The sequence below is a fragment of the Colobus angolensis genome, unplaced genomic scaffold, assembly GCF_000951035.1.
Source record: "Colobus angolensis palliatus isolate OR3802 unplaced genomic scaffold, Cang.pa_1.0 Scaffold307, whole genome shotgun sequence".
Taxonomy (NCBI): Eukaryota; Metazoa; Chordata; class Mammalia; order Primates; family Cercopithecidae; genus Colobus; species Colobus angolensis.
Window position 1 is genome coordinate 3,060,440 of NW_012116344.1, and position 16,254 is coordinate 3,076,693.

Sequence of the window (16,254 nt, forward strand, 5' to 3'; positions counted from 1 at the left end):
AAGCATGACTACACCACCCGTGGGGTTGGGAAGAGAACAAATGATGGGAATGAACACAGAATTACTTTGTTACTCATTACCTATTTTCACTTTGAGAAAATGATTGGAAATTCTAGGTTTCAGGAATCAACTGCAAATGATGAAACATTAGATGGATTCTGGCCAAATCCCCTGAACAACAGTGCTTAGAATAGCACTGCCTGCTTGTTTCTCAGACTTCTTTTTAAGACCCTGAGAAATGTAGAATCTGTATGGAATTGGACATCTGACTTGGAGTTTACTTTTCAGACTCAAGAATCACACAAATGTTGAATTTCCTGACCCTAGTTAAGAGACATTGATCCCCCTTCGTGTGTTCTGACTGAACCTGTGATCTGGGCTGTAACAGACCTCAGAGCTCCCAGAAGCTTTCCTGCTGCTGTGCGACCTACATCACCATGGATTACCAATAATAGGATTTGCCACTCGGAAGCTGGGGCGATAGTTATTCAAAACTCACAACGTATTTTCTTACAGAGAAATATGGCTTCAGTTTTTCATCACTTCCTGTTAGTTCTGGTCTTTCTGGATACACACGCAGCTCAGCCTTTCTGTCTGCCAGGATGCACTTGTTCAGAGGAGAGTTTTGGCAGGTGCGCTCTGCTGGCCAGATGTTAGAGGGTTATGGGGAATGGGTTTTCTTTGGGGATGATGTGGAGTGGAAACAGGCTTAGAATTGGCAGGAAATCAGCAAATCTCTATGAGACTCATTCTGAACTTTGCTGAACTGTGCATTTTTACCAAAATGAGTCTAACCCTTTTATTTCAATGAATAATAATATTTTTATTCCTTTCACATGTCTAATACCAGGATCAGCCTGACCCCACTTTCCAGTTCCTTGTTGTTTGTCTTAAAGTTGTTCTGGTTTCTTGTACAGGACTCTGCAGTGCATATCTGTCTCCTTGGGAAAGATCCCTGGGAACCTTTCTGAAGAGTTCAAGCAAGTGAGAATTGAAAACTCACCCTTATTTGAGATGCCTCAAGGGTCTTTCATCAACATGAGCACCTTGGAATATCTTTGGCTCAACTTTAACAATATTAGTGTGATCCACCTGGGAGCCCTGGAGCATCTGCCAGAACTGAGGGAGCTGAGACTCGAGGGGAATAGGCTCCGCTCAGTACCATGGACAGCGTTCCGTGCCACCCCTCTCCTGAGGGTCTTGGATCTCAAACGCAATAAGATTGATGCACTCCCTGAGCTGGCTCTTCAATTCTTGGTCAGCCTGACCTACCTTGACCTATCCTCCAATAGGCTTACAGTTGTATCCAGAAGTGTCTTCCTGAATTGGCCAGCCTACCTGAAACGCCGGCAGCCTGACTGTGGGGCCGGGATTCTCTCCAGCCTGGTAGTGGCGCTGCATGACAACCCCTGGGTATGTGACTGTCGCCTAAGGGGGCTTGTCCAGTTTGTCAAGTCCATTACCCTCCCAGTCATCCTGGTGAATTCCTACCTGATATGCCGGGGCCCTCTCTCCAAGGCAGGGCAGATTTTTCATGAAACTGAGCTTAGTGCTTGCATGAAGCCACAGATCTCAACCCCCAGTGCCAATGTCACCATCCGGGTGGGGCAGAATGTAACCCTGCGATGCTTGGCACAGGCCAGCCCCTCACCATCCATTGCATGGACTTATCCCCTGAGTATGTGGAGAGAATTTGATGGTAAGCCACATGCACCCTCTCAGTGTATCTGGAGGGAATGGAGAGGTCTGTAGCAATCCCATCTTCATTAAAGAGGTTCAAGGTTGGGTCAGTCACGAAGGATGGGTGCAAGTAAGATTGGGATAGCCCTGAATTATGCTCACTAGGACAGAAAAGTTTCCAAGGTAGTGTTCCATTATTGGCATTATTTTAAATGTTTGCATACAGATCTCTCTAGAACACATACACATATGTAAATACACATTTCAGGGCTAATTTAATATCTTATGTAAATATTATAAAATTTTGCATGAGCAGATATAGTCTTTGGGAATCTCCTAAATGCAAAACACTGGACCATGTATTTTAGAATTCTAGAATTTTTTACTAGGACTGATTCTATAGATGATCTATTACTTATTTCCTTAACTTGCCTGAACAGAATCACCTGGGGTGTTTGTTTGAAATAACATTGACATAAAATTGTTCAGACCTTATTGGCTTGAATTTGTAATGCTGGGGCCCAGGGAAATGAATTGACCTCTGTGGGCCCTGGGACTGGAATTCAAACCTGCCTCTTCTTTCCTGGAACCCTGTGTTCTGTTTTCATACCTCAGCTGGGATTACCTTTCATGCTACTCTGTAGGGTTGGGCACATCACAAAGCCAGGGATGGCCTCCCTGGGGGTATCCCGAAGCTGAAAAGAAAAATCTTTGTGCATTCCTCGTGTCCTGTCTTCTGTTCTCTGTCTAGAAGACAACTAGGAATAGCTGGGTAAAACTTGGGAAATATAGTCATTTGCCCAGACATTTGTTATACATTATGACAAACCTCTGGATGGTTCAAAAACTACCCAATTAACTGAATTTTCACATTTTTATATTGTTTCGATCATACCTTATTGGTTTGACATTCAATATCGATGAAAGAAAAATATAGGATTTATTGTTGTATCCTCTTTGAAAACCAAGAAATGCATCCACGTGTTGGATGTTATATATAATCTCTCAGTAAAAACATAAGCTAAGACTGAACACTTACCTTCAAACTAATGAGGTAGTTGATTGCTTATCATCCCATGTTATTGACAAGAAAACTGATGTCAAGAAAATTTAAGCAACTTGCCCAGGACCACATAGGATAGGAGCTCCATTAGGGATAGAAACTGTGCATCTGGAAGGTAAGAAGGTACTTCTTGAAGCTCATAATATCACACAATCACATAGCTGCAAGAACTCTCCTGAAAGCCATGGCTCAGGAAGGCAAAGGTGGTTTGGTGGGTGCAGTTAGTGAAGTTGAAAGAGTATGGTCTTCCTAGATTGAAGAGCCAGGTCCCAGATGAATTGTTGCTTCTGAACACCTCTCACTATGGGCAAGTTGATGGATTGCTCCTATCCTCAACATCCTATGTGTAAAAATCAGTTACTTATCTTGCAGGATTGCTGGGAGGCAAACACCTGACACCAGGTACAAGGTTCATAAGAGGTTACCACCATCTTTTAGCAACAACAACAACAACAACAACAACAACAAAAACCAAAGCAAAACAAAACAAAAACTGGCATTGCTAGACACTTTGCAGCAGTCTATCAGATAAATGCACAGCTGTTTTCCTTTTCTTTCCACCCAGTGTTGACATCTTCTACTGGAGAAGACACTGCTCTGTCGGAGCTGGCCATACCTGCTGCCCACCTGGTAGACAGTGGTAATTACACCTGCATGGCCTCCAACTCCATTGGCAAGAGCACCCTTGTAATCTCTCTCCACGTCCAGCCTGCCCAGGCCCTACATGCACCTGATTCTCTTTCCATCCCCTCAGAGGGCAATGCCTACATTGACCTGCGGGTTGTCAAACAGACAGTGCATGGGATTTTGCTGGAGTGGCTTGCAGTGGCTGACACCTCTGAAGAGGAGTGGTTCACCCTCCACATTGCATCGGATGAAGCCTTCAGGAAGGAGGTGGTTCACGTCGGCCCCGGAATCAATACTTATGCTGTGGATGACCTCCTTCCTGGCACAAAATATGAGGCCTGCCTCAGCCTAAAGGGCCAGCCTCCACACCAGGGCCAGTGTGTAGTTTTTGTAACAGGCAGAGATGGTGGTGGGCTAGAGGCACGTGAGCGCCTCCTGCATGTCACAGTGGTCCTGTGTGTGGTGCTGCTTGCAGTGCCTGTGGGCGCCTATGCCTGGGCAGCCCAGGGCCCCTGCAGCTGCAGCAAGTGGGTCCTGCGCTACTGTCTTCATTGCAGGAAAGACCCCAGCTGCCCCCCTGCAGCCCCGCAGTGCAGGGATGGCTCCTTTAGAGAACATCCAGCTGTCTGTGATGATGGTGAAGGGCACACAGACACTGAGGGGGACAAGGAGAAAGAAGGAGCAGAAGAAAACAGCTGAACAACCCAGGCCATGGGGTGGAAACGGCTTGGGCTTCAAGCCTCTGAAACCAACCCTCTGCAGCAGCTCTATCCATTTATCCAACAAGCATATATTGAGCACCCACTGTATTCCAAGCACTGAACTTGACACAGGGGGTTCGAGAGTAAAAAGGGAAACACAGTCTTTATCTTCATGATAAAGGGGACATAGTCATTATCTTCATAAAGTTAAAGTCAATGAAGATTTGTCCTATCAAATTAATCGTTTTACTATACATGGTGATTAGAAATTGCTAAATATTACTCTTTGCATATACATAGCCTAATAACATTTGCATGTTTATACATAACATCGACGTATAACATTTTACATATATTATCCTGTAAATGAAGGTAGACGTCTACCCACTTTTTATAGACAAAGAAACTGTAGCCTGGACAGTTCAATGATATGCCCAGAGTCTGCATCTGGCAGGAGGCAGAAGCCCCACTCAAAAGAAGTTCCAATTCCGTTGTTTCCTTGAATGTCTGTTTTGCAGTATTCTTGTGTCTTTCATTGTTTATAAAGTGTGACCCTCTCTCTTCATGACAAACTCCCAATGAGATCACATAAATGTTCAAAAGAGCTGCCCATCAGGGTGATGAGAGCTGTTGGGTAATGTGAGTCTCTTTTTGTGGGTATCTGTTCCCCTGTGAGCAGCCCGTGGTGCTGCTGGGCAGGCTGGAGCCATCAGCACCAAGGAAGTGCAGGGGATTGGCTGCAGCCCTGAGTCTGGGAGAAAGCAGACTCTGCAGGGCCATACCCAGAAGGAAGAGCACCCATATGTCCGCTGCTTTCCCCTAGTCAATGTCTCAAGCCCTCCTGTGAAATCCATAAGAGGTGGTCATTTCCTCTTAGCTGGACCTATGTGGAATGGAGGGGCCCCAAGAACCCCAACATCAGCTCGTTGTCCCTCTGAACAGCCCTTCTAGGGGAGACCATTCCCAGGATTTAATCCACATCTGTCTCCCTGCAGTTTCCCTCACTGGCCACATGAAAACCTTTCGAAGAGTGTAAACATGAACTAGCCTCGTTGTGACATCACACGTGTTTCCTCCTTCCCATGATTTTTACCCATTCCTCATCAATCTTTTAGGCCTCTCTCAAGTGTGTACATTACGTCTTCCACAGAGCCTTCCTTGACTTCACACCTCTGGGGAAAAGGACAGTATGCACAGTGTGTCCCTTGGTTGTGAGACATTTACAGGCAAAGACTGACCTTCCTCACTGTGGCCACTGCACTCGTCTAATGTCTGGATTATGTTCATAATCAATGTTAGTTATAATAAATTTAAAAAAATTGAAGACAGCTCTCATTTTCAGACAAATTGTTCACTCATTTCTTCAGGTTCTACTCATTTGTTTTCTTCTGGGCAGTAGAAAAAAAAATTCCAAATTAAAAAAAAATTCAGGACAGGGTCTCACTATGTTGTCTGGGCTGGTCCCAAACTCCTGGCCTCAAGCTATTCTCCCATCTCAGTCTCCCAAGTATTGGGATTACACCCGGCAAAAATCACTTTTAAAAGAAATTTTTTAATCACGCCAAAAGTAGAGAGAATCTCATTCCTCCTCTTCTGTCAGCTTCAGCAAGTTTTAACATTTTCCAAGCTTTTTTTTATCTTGTCCTTGCCCTCAACAATTTTTTTAACTGGAGTGTTTTAAAACAAATACAAAGCTTCACACCAGTTTACCTGTAAATGTTTTAGTTTGTAGTCTAACAGAGGAAGTTTTAAAAAAAAAACCAAAATTATCACTCTTAAGAACATATATTTTTAAATTATATGGTCATATATATATTTAGATATGCACATGTGTACAACACACACATACATGTGATGCAGTGGAGAATTTATTTATGTGGAATTTCCTATGATAAATTTTTGAAGAAAAGTGGTTGGAGCAAGAAAAGAACTTGTACTTCTCCTGGCCTCTGTGTACTTCCTTCCACAGCATCAAGGGGGATTGATATGGTTTGGCTGTGTCCCCGCCCAAATCTCATCTTCAATTGTAGTTTCCATAATCTGTACATATCATGCCATTTCCCCCATGCCATGTTCATGATAGTGAGAAAGTTCTCACAAGATCTGATGGTTTTATAAGGGGCTTCCCCTCCCTCAGTTCTCATTCTTCTCTCTCCTGCTGCCGTGTGAAGAAGGACATGCTTGCTTCCCCTTCCGCCATGATTGTTAACTTTCCTGAGTTCTCCCCAGTCATGCTGAACTGTGAGTCAACTAAACCTGTTTCCTTTATAAATTACCCAGTCTCAGGTATGTCTTTATTAGCAGCATGAGAACGAACTAATACAGTGGTCTATGGATCTTGAGGGTGCAGCCATCATGAAATGGCCTGGGCTACCATGAAGGTGAGAGTGGATGTTCCAACCTTCACGCCAAGCAAAAGAGGCTTGGTGGTGCACATGAGACAGAGGAGTCAGGAGGAGGGAAGGGCTGTGGAAGAGGAGAAAGCAGTGCAGGGAGGGAGCTAGGAGCATGATGGTGGGCAGGGCAGTATTCAGCTGCTTCTGTAAACATGGAAATTTAGGGAGAGGGGAAATGGTCTAGGGAGGATTTCTGAGAATCTGATACTTTTTAAGATGCTTGCGCTGCCCCTTGAAAAACCCTAGAGTAAGGATTCATGTTACTCAGATTGAATAAGGCAATTTCATAGTGGGGATGCAAGAACAGACCCTGACTTGAATGTGGTTTCTTGGGCTTAAATTTTGGTTTGCTTACTGGCTTTGTTGTACCAGGGAAGTTACTCTCTTTTCATGTACCTTAGTCTTCTCACCTATAAAATAGAGTAATAATATTACCTTAGTTTTCTCACCTGTAAAATGGGAATAATAACAGTCCTTACCTCATAGGGTTATTCTGATAATTATACAAGGCTTTTTTTAAATAAACATGTAAAGTTCTCAGAACAATAGCTGGCACATAGTAAACCCTCAGTAAATGTCACAATAATGAATGTTATCATTTCAGGCATCTGCGTCAGTTTGTGCTTTCTTTGAATGCGACTCAACACACAGACAGGGCCATTTGGAATATCAGATCTTAGTAGGACTACACACGTGTATATTTGTAAATATATATATGTAATAACATGTTATCTAGGCTAATATCCTTCACATACTCTGTTTAATTCATGTTAAAAAGATGCTACAGTTTCAGATGTAGTTGTCATGCCCTTGAGAAGCTTATTTATTTAGAGCTTAGACCATACAAGTTCAAGGCAAATGCCTTTGATTGAGGAAACATTTGTAAGCAGAGCTACTTGCTTTTAAAATGAAGCCTCTCTAGTCCCAGGCGATTTAAGATAGGAATGTTGTTCTTTTTCTTTTCTTCTTTCCTTCTATCTTGTTAGAGATGTACACCTAACACCTAGAAGAGAGCCTGGCACAGACAATATACTCCAAATGTGTCACCCTAGGAATGGCTGAGTAAATTATTGAGAAATGAATAAATAACCAAACCTCATTTAGGCCTTAAAAGAGGTGCATGTGCACGATTTTATAACATCAAACCGATGTCCACAACATCAGCCTGCTGCTACTCTGCTTTATTGATCAAATGATGGTAGCTTAAGCCATGACCGCCTCATTCTGGAAACTAGGACCTTCAGAGAACCCCTCCCCAGGTTGTTTGTGAGTCTCCTAAGGGGTCCTCCATGTGACACATGCCAGTCTCCTGCTTCATTCCTCATGTGGCATCTTCTCCATTCTCCCTCTCCACTCTTTGGTGGCCAAGGCCCTTGAAGACTGTCAGGATGTGCCACTGCCTGTCAACAGATGCCAACACCCCTGGCAGGTGGACTGGCCTTGGATTCCCTCAAAGTCTTTAGCTCCTAAAGATAGAATCGCCAAAATCCTTAGAGAAGCAGAGCATGCTAGCTCCTTCCCACCTCTGAACACACTTCTCCAGCTGGATTCTGAGGGAGAGCTGCTTCAGGACAGAGTTCCACAGGTTCTTACGGATATCTCATTGTTCCTAATCCCCTGGAATCTCAGGGCAGGCTGCCGCCTGCACAAGTCACAGATGCTGTGGCAACTGCCCTGTTCTCCACTTCCCTCCAGACCCACTCTCCTCCCTTCTCCTAGCATGAAGTAAAAGCTTCTGGACCTATAGGTGAGTGGAAACATCCCAGGGGGTGAGGATGCATGGAGGGGTCCTCTCTTTCAGGACATGATGTTCTAGTATGTGGGCCACAGTCATGGCAAGTGTCTACTGAGCTTGTGTAAGTAGATACAAAGCCAGTGCTAGGCACTTTACATATATTAGCTCTTGTCATCCTCTCTGCAACCATACTTTGCACCTGTGTTAATGAGGAAAGTGAGGCCCAGAGAGACTTGACCTCTTGCCCAAAGTCACAATGAATGGCAGAACCAGAATTCAGACCTAGGGGCTGTCAAACTGTAAAGCACTTTGTTATATCATGTGATTGGAAGATCTGAGCTCAGGCGCAGGAGGAAAATGACTCTGCAGAGTCCTTGGAGTCACATCTGTTTATTGTCCATGAGGCTACAGCTCCATTCTTAGGACCAGGAATGGGCAGGCCTGCCCAGTGTGCCTTTCCTGCCTCCCTGCTCTTTCCCTGGAGGCCTACCATGGTGCCAGCCTGGAACTCTGCCTGTCCTACTGGGACTGAGCAGGCAGCCCCGTGGCCCACCATTCGTAACACAGGGACCTGACTGGCCTCACCCCACTAGCAGGGTCTCCTCCAGTGCTGACCACACTTGCCAGTGCCTTAGGTTTGGCTGCACCCTCTTCCTCTTTCCCAGTGTGGCTCATGCCGGCTACTGGGCATTTCCCCATCCACAGCCAGTTTGCAAGACTGGCTCTGCCTTGGTTCAAGTTCCTGGGGTTGTCCAAGAGAACACTCTCGGTCCCGGATCCACTTGCAAGCCTGAGCTTCCAGTCCAGAGGTCTTTATGACCTCTGTCTGAGAGACGACAGTGCTTCCCAAGCTTTCACGCCCACCCTAGGCCTCCCAATTCCTGCCCTTGCTGGGCTGCATTGATAGGGTGGGAGAGTGGGCAATTAATTCTAGCTCCAGGTTCCATTCCTCTCCATGCAGCCCTGCCTGGGCTTGTCCTGTTTGGGAGAAAAGTCCAGTAGACAAGGCCCACAAATGTCCTGTTCAAGATATATGCATGGCAATTTGGACAAAACTTTTCAGCCTTCTTTAGAGTCAGACCTAGGGGTGAAAGAATGGATCCACCTGCTGAAGGAGCCAGGAAGCAAGTTGAGCTTGGCTGTGTGTCAGAAAGACTGGTCTCCACAGGTCAGCAAACTCAAAAGAAAGCAGGGAGCAGGGGACCAGCACGGCCTTTGGGTAACAGACTTTATTTTCCATTTATAAAAGAGGTTGATTGCATGCAAGCTTTAAGGATGCTGTATTCCCTGTGGAGGCCAATCATGATCCAGCACAGCCCTCTCCTGAAACACAGGCTGGAAAGTACCTGTTTGCTCAGTCTGGGTTCCTGGATTGCTAGAGTCCACCTCTTGCTCAATACCGTTCAAGTCAGGGACTATAGAAACTCCAGCAAGGATTCTGCACACTGGCACATCTCAGTAACACCTCCAAACACAGACTCAGAAATCAGGAAAGCCACATGTGCATACAATCTCTTTAAATAAAGCCATCAATGTGTTCTAGAGGGGTTGTTACTGAGTGGAGTCAAATGCAGACTGTTCTACTTTTCTCTCTCTGTGCACACATCTAGATTTCCTGATAGCAGGTTCCTTAAAGCAGGGCACAACCTCTTTGTATTAATCCCAGAGGCCTGGTACGACTTCTCTCCCGGGGAAGGTTGTTACAAGCTAATGAGGTCTGCCCTGGCTAGACCAGATCCTTGCTACCAGCCTGTTGTGTGGCCTCAGGCAAAGCATTCCGTTCTTGGGAACTCATTTTCTTCATCTTGGCAAACTGGAGACTTGGAGCTCTGGTTCTCTCTGACAGTAGCTGGCCAGGACCACAGTGGGGATGCGGTGAGGGAAGAATGGAAGGAGAGGTGTGTGAGTCACCGCAATGCCGTCATCCAGTGGTAGCCCTTAAGCCCAGCACAGTGCCTGCTGGGGCGCTTGGCAGAGTAGCTGTGAGGCTCCTAATACTTTCTGGAAGAGCTGCACCCAGAGAACTGGGCTGCAGAAAAATACTTTGCATTCATGCCGTTTTGGTTAAAGCCTTCATCATCACCATTTTCTTCAATCCTCACCCTAGACCTGCAAGTGAGGCAGACAGGGCTTACTCTCTTCATTTAACAGATGAGGAAGAAGATGATCAGTGACTTTAAACAGCTTTCCCAAGGTCACGTGATGTGAGCAGAAGAGCTGGATAAAAATGGAAGTCTCCCTGCATCTCAGCCCTGACATTCATCGACTGCCCTGAATTGTCTCTTCAAGGATGGCCAGTGGGGCAGCTCCTCAGAGAGGGGCCCTGATGCTCTTCTAGATACCTTTAGGGCTCCCTCAATAGCTCCAGCTTTGACAATTTTGGGCTCATGGCAGTCCTGGCTGGAGACATCTGCCCTCACTCTTGGCAAGGCCCGTCTTCCACGTCTGTGTCCCTTGTCCCACGTGGGCACACCAGGGTCCACAGTCTCTGCCCAGACAGAATGTTCTATCTTTTCAAATGCATCCCGGCACAGTCCTGCAGTCAGTGTGTTTTCAGCACACATTTGCCCTCCCCTTATCTACATTTACTTTCCTACAGCCCACGAGGTTCGCTGACCTCCAGCCTGAGACAATGCTAAGCCTCCTTTTCCTGCTCCTGCTCTCAGCTGCAGGCATCAGGATCCAGATTTCAGTCCACGTTGCTCCACATGGCCAGGGCTCTGCTGCTTGACTAAGGATGATGAGCTCCCAGTAAGACCTGAGGGACTGTGAGGTCTGGGGTTGGTGAGTGGAAGACATATAGAGCTGTCTTCTCATCAATTCCCAGCCCTGAAGAGTGGAGGGCATTGTAGCAGTGCCAAGGATTTGAGTGATGGGGAGGTATTTGCCAATTGCATCCTATAGCCCAATGTCTTGCCTAAGGCGCCGACCAGAGCCCTGTCAGAGCGCAACTTCTTGTTGTGCCAGAAGGTGGAGGTAGACATGAGGACAGTGGGGATTACACCATTGTAAAAAACAGGGGTGACCTTAAGGAAGAGAGGAAGGGGAGCATTGTCTGAGCAGCAGGGTGGTGTGGGTCAGGGGTGGAGGAAAGAGTGGGGACCATAGGGCATGTACTAGAAGTAAGCCTTGTTGTGCACACTCTTCTTCTCAAACTTTTGCTTGAGCTCAGAGATCAGAGTTGACTGGATGGGGCTTCCCATAGTTTTGGGTTTTGGTGGGGGTTGGGTCGGCTGGGGGTTGACAGAGCCAGAGACAGTAGGCACGGTCCAGTGGGCTGCGCCAGTGCTGGGCGCCACGCTGGGTGGTGGAGGGAGAGCTGGAGCTCTCGGGAGCAGGGAGCTTTCTGGGCTGTTGTTGTTGCAGTTCTCATTGGGAGGTTTCTCTTTGAGCGTGAACTTGGTAGCGGCTTTGGCGCTCTTGGACTTGAGCCACTCAATGCGGATGGTGCGGGGCGCAGGGCTGGGCCGCTTGCGGACCACCCGCCGCACTGGCAGGACCTTGTTAGACTTCTTGTTGCGCCAGAAGGTGGCGGTGGAGATGAGGACAGTGATGGCCACGACGGTGGCCATGGTGCCGGCCAGCACACCCACGGCCTTCATGGGGTTGTCCTTGGTCTGTATCAGGAAGGCAGCCATGGGGCTCCGGGAAAGGGTCTGAAAGAGAGAGTCAGCCCCTGCACTCAGCAGTTCCCACCTGGTCCTTGGAGTACAGAGTAGGCTTGTGCTTCCTTAAGCATAATGGTCTTTAAACTTTCTGGAGTCAGGCGTCCCTTTGAGAATCTGATAGGCACTATGGGCTTTTGTCCAGGAAAATGCACACAGAGAGAGCATGATACATGCAGCTCTCCAGAAAAATGCACGCAGACACTGCATGGTGCAGACCACTCTCTAGTACAACAAGCTCAGACGGAATGCAATGCGAACAACCTGTTTTGGATTCAGAACTCCTGCTTTAGCTGGACTCTGTCCTTGAGATAGTAGGAGATTACCTGCCTTTGATTGTGGCAAGGGCTAGGGGGGCCCATTTGCCCAGATGTATCAGAAACCTCTTAAGTGGCTACTTTTCTGCCAGACACTGAGCTGAGAGCTACACATAATGATTTCACTTTGCTTTTCAACACCCATGTGAAGAAGCCATCGTTACCTCCGTTTCATAGAAAGGTAACAGAGGCTTAGCAAAGCCCAAAGTCACACCATTAATAAGTATTAAACTAGAAGCTCAGCTCTCTTCCAAAGCCTGTGTTTGATGGCACAGGCTGCCTTTGATAACACTGAGTGTCTTTTGAAGGAAGCCTGGAGATGGTCCTTCTCTGTCTGCCCACGTTGCAGAGAGGTCTGAGCTGGCCCTCTAACCCCTTTTCCCTGACCATGGCTTTGTACTCACCTCAGCATCTGTGATGTCAATCTTGAGTAAGGCTGTGGTGCTGAAGGATGGGGAGCCCCGGTCCTTGGCTTGCACCTCTAGGGACCATATACAGTCCCTTCCAGGTGTGATGTTGTGCAAGGCATCCAGGGAGCGGATGGAATTCTTGAGCCAGATCTCCCCCGTGTGGGCATTGATGTCGAACACGTTGGCCGGCTCTGCATGGGTGATGGAATAATCCACCAGGTTGTTGGGTTCCTCTGCATCCTCGTCTATGGCCTGTGCACAGGGAGAGACAGACAGAGCTGGGCTTTAGGGACCATCCTTGTGTACACTGGCTAAATCAGCATGTCGTATGGGGCTTGCTGGGTTGATGGGAAATGGTCTTGATCCTATTTTGAGAGGATTGAGTTGGGAAAGGAATAGAATGCGTGCCCTCCTATAAGCCAGGGTCTACGTAGGCCTTACGCATGTGCTACCCGGTTCCTTTCTCAGAACAAGACTAGGAAGCAAATATTGGTGAATCCATATTACGGATGCAGAAATGAAAGCTTAGATGCAAAGTGGCTTGTCCATGGATACAGAGGTATAAGAAAGGGAGTCAGGATCCAAAGTCAAGTCTGCTGGGTTTCAGAGTTCATCCTTTTTGCCACATTGGCAAGATGACAAAATGCAGTGAGAAAACCACTCTTTCGAAAGCAGACAGACCAGCCATGTGAAGGCAAGCCAAACACTTAATCTACCTGGCCTGTTTTCTTCATCTGTTGAGTAGCAATGTCTTCCTTCTCAGAGCTGAATTCTGTGTTGAGGTGGGGATGGGGATACATAAAATGTCTTAAAGTCCCTTGTCCATGGTGGGAAGCCAATAACTTTTATCTTCAATGAAATTCTTATGCCCCAGTATCTCTTGCAGCTGCTGGACCCAGGCTTTTAGGGGAGCTCAGCTGCCTCCGAAACTCACCTCAATTTTCACTGGGGTCCCTAGCACCATCGTCTTCTTCTGAACGCTCTTTCCAAACTGAGGGGGGTGGTCATTGACATCCAGCAGTGTGATAAACACCTCAGCTACGCTGTACTTGCCCTCCATGTCCTCTGCCTTCACATAGAAGTTGTACCTGGCAGTGGCCTCAGCATCCAGGCTAGCCCAGGGCTGGGTGTAGATAAGCCCGGTGGATGGGTGGATCAGGAAGCTGCCAGGCAGAGCACATAGGCATGGGTGTGCATGCATACACACATACGTGCATACACGCACATGCCTGTAACAATGAGCTGTCTCCTGAAGCAGCAGCGAGGTGTCATGCAGCTCCTCTAAAGTGTCCCACCTGCTCCCTCCTATCCTTACAGTTTAAGTGAGGTAGATCCACCCGTGCACTCACCCATCTGTCACTATCCAGCTTAACAACTCCATTTCTAGTCTTTCTGTCTTCCCATGGCCTGCTCCTTCCCCAGCCAGCCCTGCTTGCCTGGCTCCTGAGGCTCTGGGACCTGACTTTCCTCACCCTCTGTCTCAGCTTTCCACTGCCTCTCTCCACTCCTCTTCACCCAGGCTCCTGTCCCTCCCAGGCCCCTCCTGCCTCTGCCACAGACCTCCTTCACCCTTAGCCTTCCAACCCCCTTGCCCAAGTCCCTGTCCTGGATTCTGGATCTACTTACAGGTCTGCCCCAGTCCCGTAGATGGAATATTTCACTTCACCCCAGGGTCCTGTGTCTGGATCCACAGCCTGGAAGAGAAAGAGCCCCAGGTGGCACTTGCCTCTTTGTCAGGGTATGTTGGCAGCTCCCATGCCCTGAGGGTTGCTTTCAACCACAAAGCAAGGGGATCTGTGGTTTGCCCAACTGGGGAAAAATTGGTGGAGAGACCTGCCCGGGAGTCCTAGTTTTCCTCCAAGAAGCTTTAAGTATTGAAACAGCCAAGAGATTTAGATCTGGAAAACATTCATCCCTCCTTTATAAATGAGGAAGAGGTGATGGGTCCCATGCCCTGTGATTATTGTTTACATGTATATCTTCATTGCATTCTGTGAGGTGTTGTAATACCCATTGTATGGATGAAGAAACTGAGGCTAAGAGAGGGCAAGTAGCTTGTCCAAGGACAGCTAATGAGTGTGGGCTCTGCCACTCAAACTGGAATGACCTCCAGATTTGTCTGGCTTCACAAGGCCTCCTATCCCACCCAGTCCCTGGGCCAGTTCCCAACCCACTGTGACAGCCACCACGCTGGAGCCCCCTGGGGCGTTCTCAGGAATCCTGGCAACGTAGTAGAGGGAGTCGAACTTGGGGACATTGTCATTGGTGTCCAGGAGCTGGATCACAACATCCGCTGTGGAACTGAACTTCTCCGGGGTGTTCACTTCAACAGCCAGGAGCTGGGAAGGGAGGAAAATGAGGACTTGTCTGGGTGGGCACTCACCCTGTGGAGAGCCTTCCCACCTCATCTCCCCAGGACTGATCTGACATCCATCTGCCATGTCTCCCAATCTTCCTGGCAGCTGCCAACCAGCTATTCATGCAAGGGTCACCTCTAAGGCCTGGCATCACCCCCTACTCCATCAATTGGCTTGTAATGCCAGCTTTCTTATCATTCCCATCTGTATTGGGGTCAGTTTATTTTGTTCCACTGAGCTGCATATCCTTTCCAGTTCCAGTTGTCTTAACTATTCTCATAAGTTTATTGCCCCATATAAAAACCAGTTTCATTTTGTCAAGCCTTGTTGCCACCTGTCCAAATGAAACTCTAGGGAAGAGTTAATTGGGGACATTAAATTATTTTTTTAAAAAAATAAAAACAAACAAACAAACAAAAAAACAGGTCAGGCACGGTGGCTCACGCCTGTTAATCCTAACACTCTGGGAAGCTGAGGCAGGTGGATCACCTGAGGTCGGGAGTTCGAGACCAGCCTGGCTAACATGGTGAAACCCCATCTCTATTAAAAATACAAAAATTAGCCGGCATGATGGTGTGTGCCTGTAATCCCAGTGACTCAGGAGGCTGAGGCATGAGAATCACTTGAACCTGGGAGGTGGAGGTTGCAGTGAGCCAATATCGCGCCACTGCACTCCAACCTGGGAGAAAGAGTGAGATTCTTGTCTCAAAAACAAAACAAAACAAAAACAAAACAAAGAAAACGAGACCTGGCTCTATTGCCTAGGCTGGAGTGCAGTTGTGCTATCTCAGCTCACTGCAACCTCTGTCTCCCAGGCTCAAGCCATCCTCCCATCTCAGCCTTCTGAGTAGCTGAGACTACAGGCATGCGCCACAATGCCTGGCTAATTTTTGCAGTTTTTGTAAAGATGGGGTTTTGCCATGTTGCCCAGGCTGATCTCGAACTCTTGGGCTCAAGTGATCTGCCCCGCTTGGCCTCCCAAAGCGCTGGGATTACAGGCATGAGCCACAATGCCCAACCAAATTCTTTATTAACCTAAGGAGAATTTGAACTTTTTAAACAAGGTGTGCCTTTACATCTCTTTCTTTATGCCTCTTTGTAAAATTTAGCATTTTTCATCATTTGCATGATGCATATTTCTTGTGATAATTCCTATAAATTTTATGTGTTGGTTGTTATTGTAAAAGATAATTTTTATCCCACATTTTCTTATTATTTTTTGTATGTAGGAAAACTACTGGATTTTGTGCATTAACTTTGTAATCAGCCATGTTGGCAATTTTGCTGAGTTTCTAAGAGTTGT

At 47.1% G+C, this 16,254-nt stretch overlaps 2 protein-coding genes across 3 annotated transcripts in view; one reads left to right on the top strand and one right to left on the bottom strand.

Annotated features, from left to right (window-relative positions):
• The first annotated feature begins 459 nt into the window (after positions 1–459).
• On the top strand, positions 460–5,412 carry LRIT2 (leucine-rich repeat, immunoglobulin-like and transmembrane domains 2). 2 transcript variants are annotated; one of them, XM_011950427.1, is made up of 4 exons: positions 460–632; positions 918–1,699; positions 3,116–3,145; positions 3,309–5,412. In XM_011950427.1, exons 1-4 carry the CDS (start codon positions 523–525, stop codon positions 4,067–4,069), a joined length of 1,683 nt encoding a protein of 560 aa, XP_011805817.1. In that variant the 5' UTR covers positions 460–522; the 3' UTR covers positions 4,070–5,412. The 2 variants fall into 2 exon arrangements, with proteins under 2 accessions (XP_011805817.1, XP_011805818.1); XM_011950428.1 differs by lacking the exon at positions 3,116–3,145.
• A 1,851-nt stretch (positions 5,413–7,263) lies between these two features.
• CDHR1 (cadherin-related family member 1) overlaps positions 7,264–16,254 on the bottom strand; it is a 25,550-nt gene continuing 16,559 nt past the window's right edge. Inside the window, exons 13-17 of the mRNA XM_011950429.1 lie at positions 14,769–14,933; positions 14,221–14,288; positions 13,529–13,757; positions 12,589–12,846; positions 7,264–11,858 (exon numbers count right to left, since the gene is read on the bottom strand). Coding sequence (XP_011805819.1) covers positions 11,319–11,858; positions 12,589–12,846; positions 13,529–13,757; positions 14,221–14,288; positions 14,769–14,933 — 1,260 coding nt within the window. The 3' untranslated portion in view covers positions 7,264–11,318. The remainder of the gene's footprint in view (positions 11,859–12,588; positions 12,847–13,528; positions 13,758–14,220; positions 14,289–14,768; positions 14,934–16,254) is intronic.

Coding starts and splice junctions, on each gene's coding strand:
- LRIT2 (XM_011950427.1), top strand. CDS start 523: ATGGCTTCAGTTTTTCATCACTTCCTGTTAGTTCTGGTCTTTCTGGAT. Junction 633..917: donor TCAGAGGAGAGTTTTGGCAG/GTGCGCTCTGCT, acceptor TTTCTTGTACAG/GACTCTGCAGTGCATATCTG. Junction 3,146..3,308: donor AGGCAAACACCTGACACCAG/GTACAAGGTTCA, acceptor CTTTCCACCCAG/TGTTGACATCTTCTACTGGA.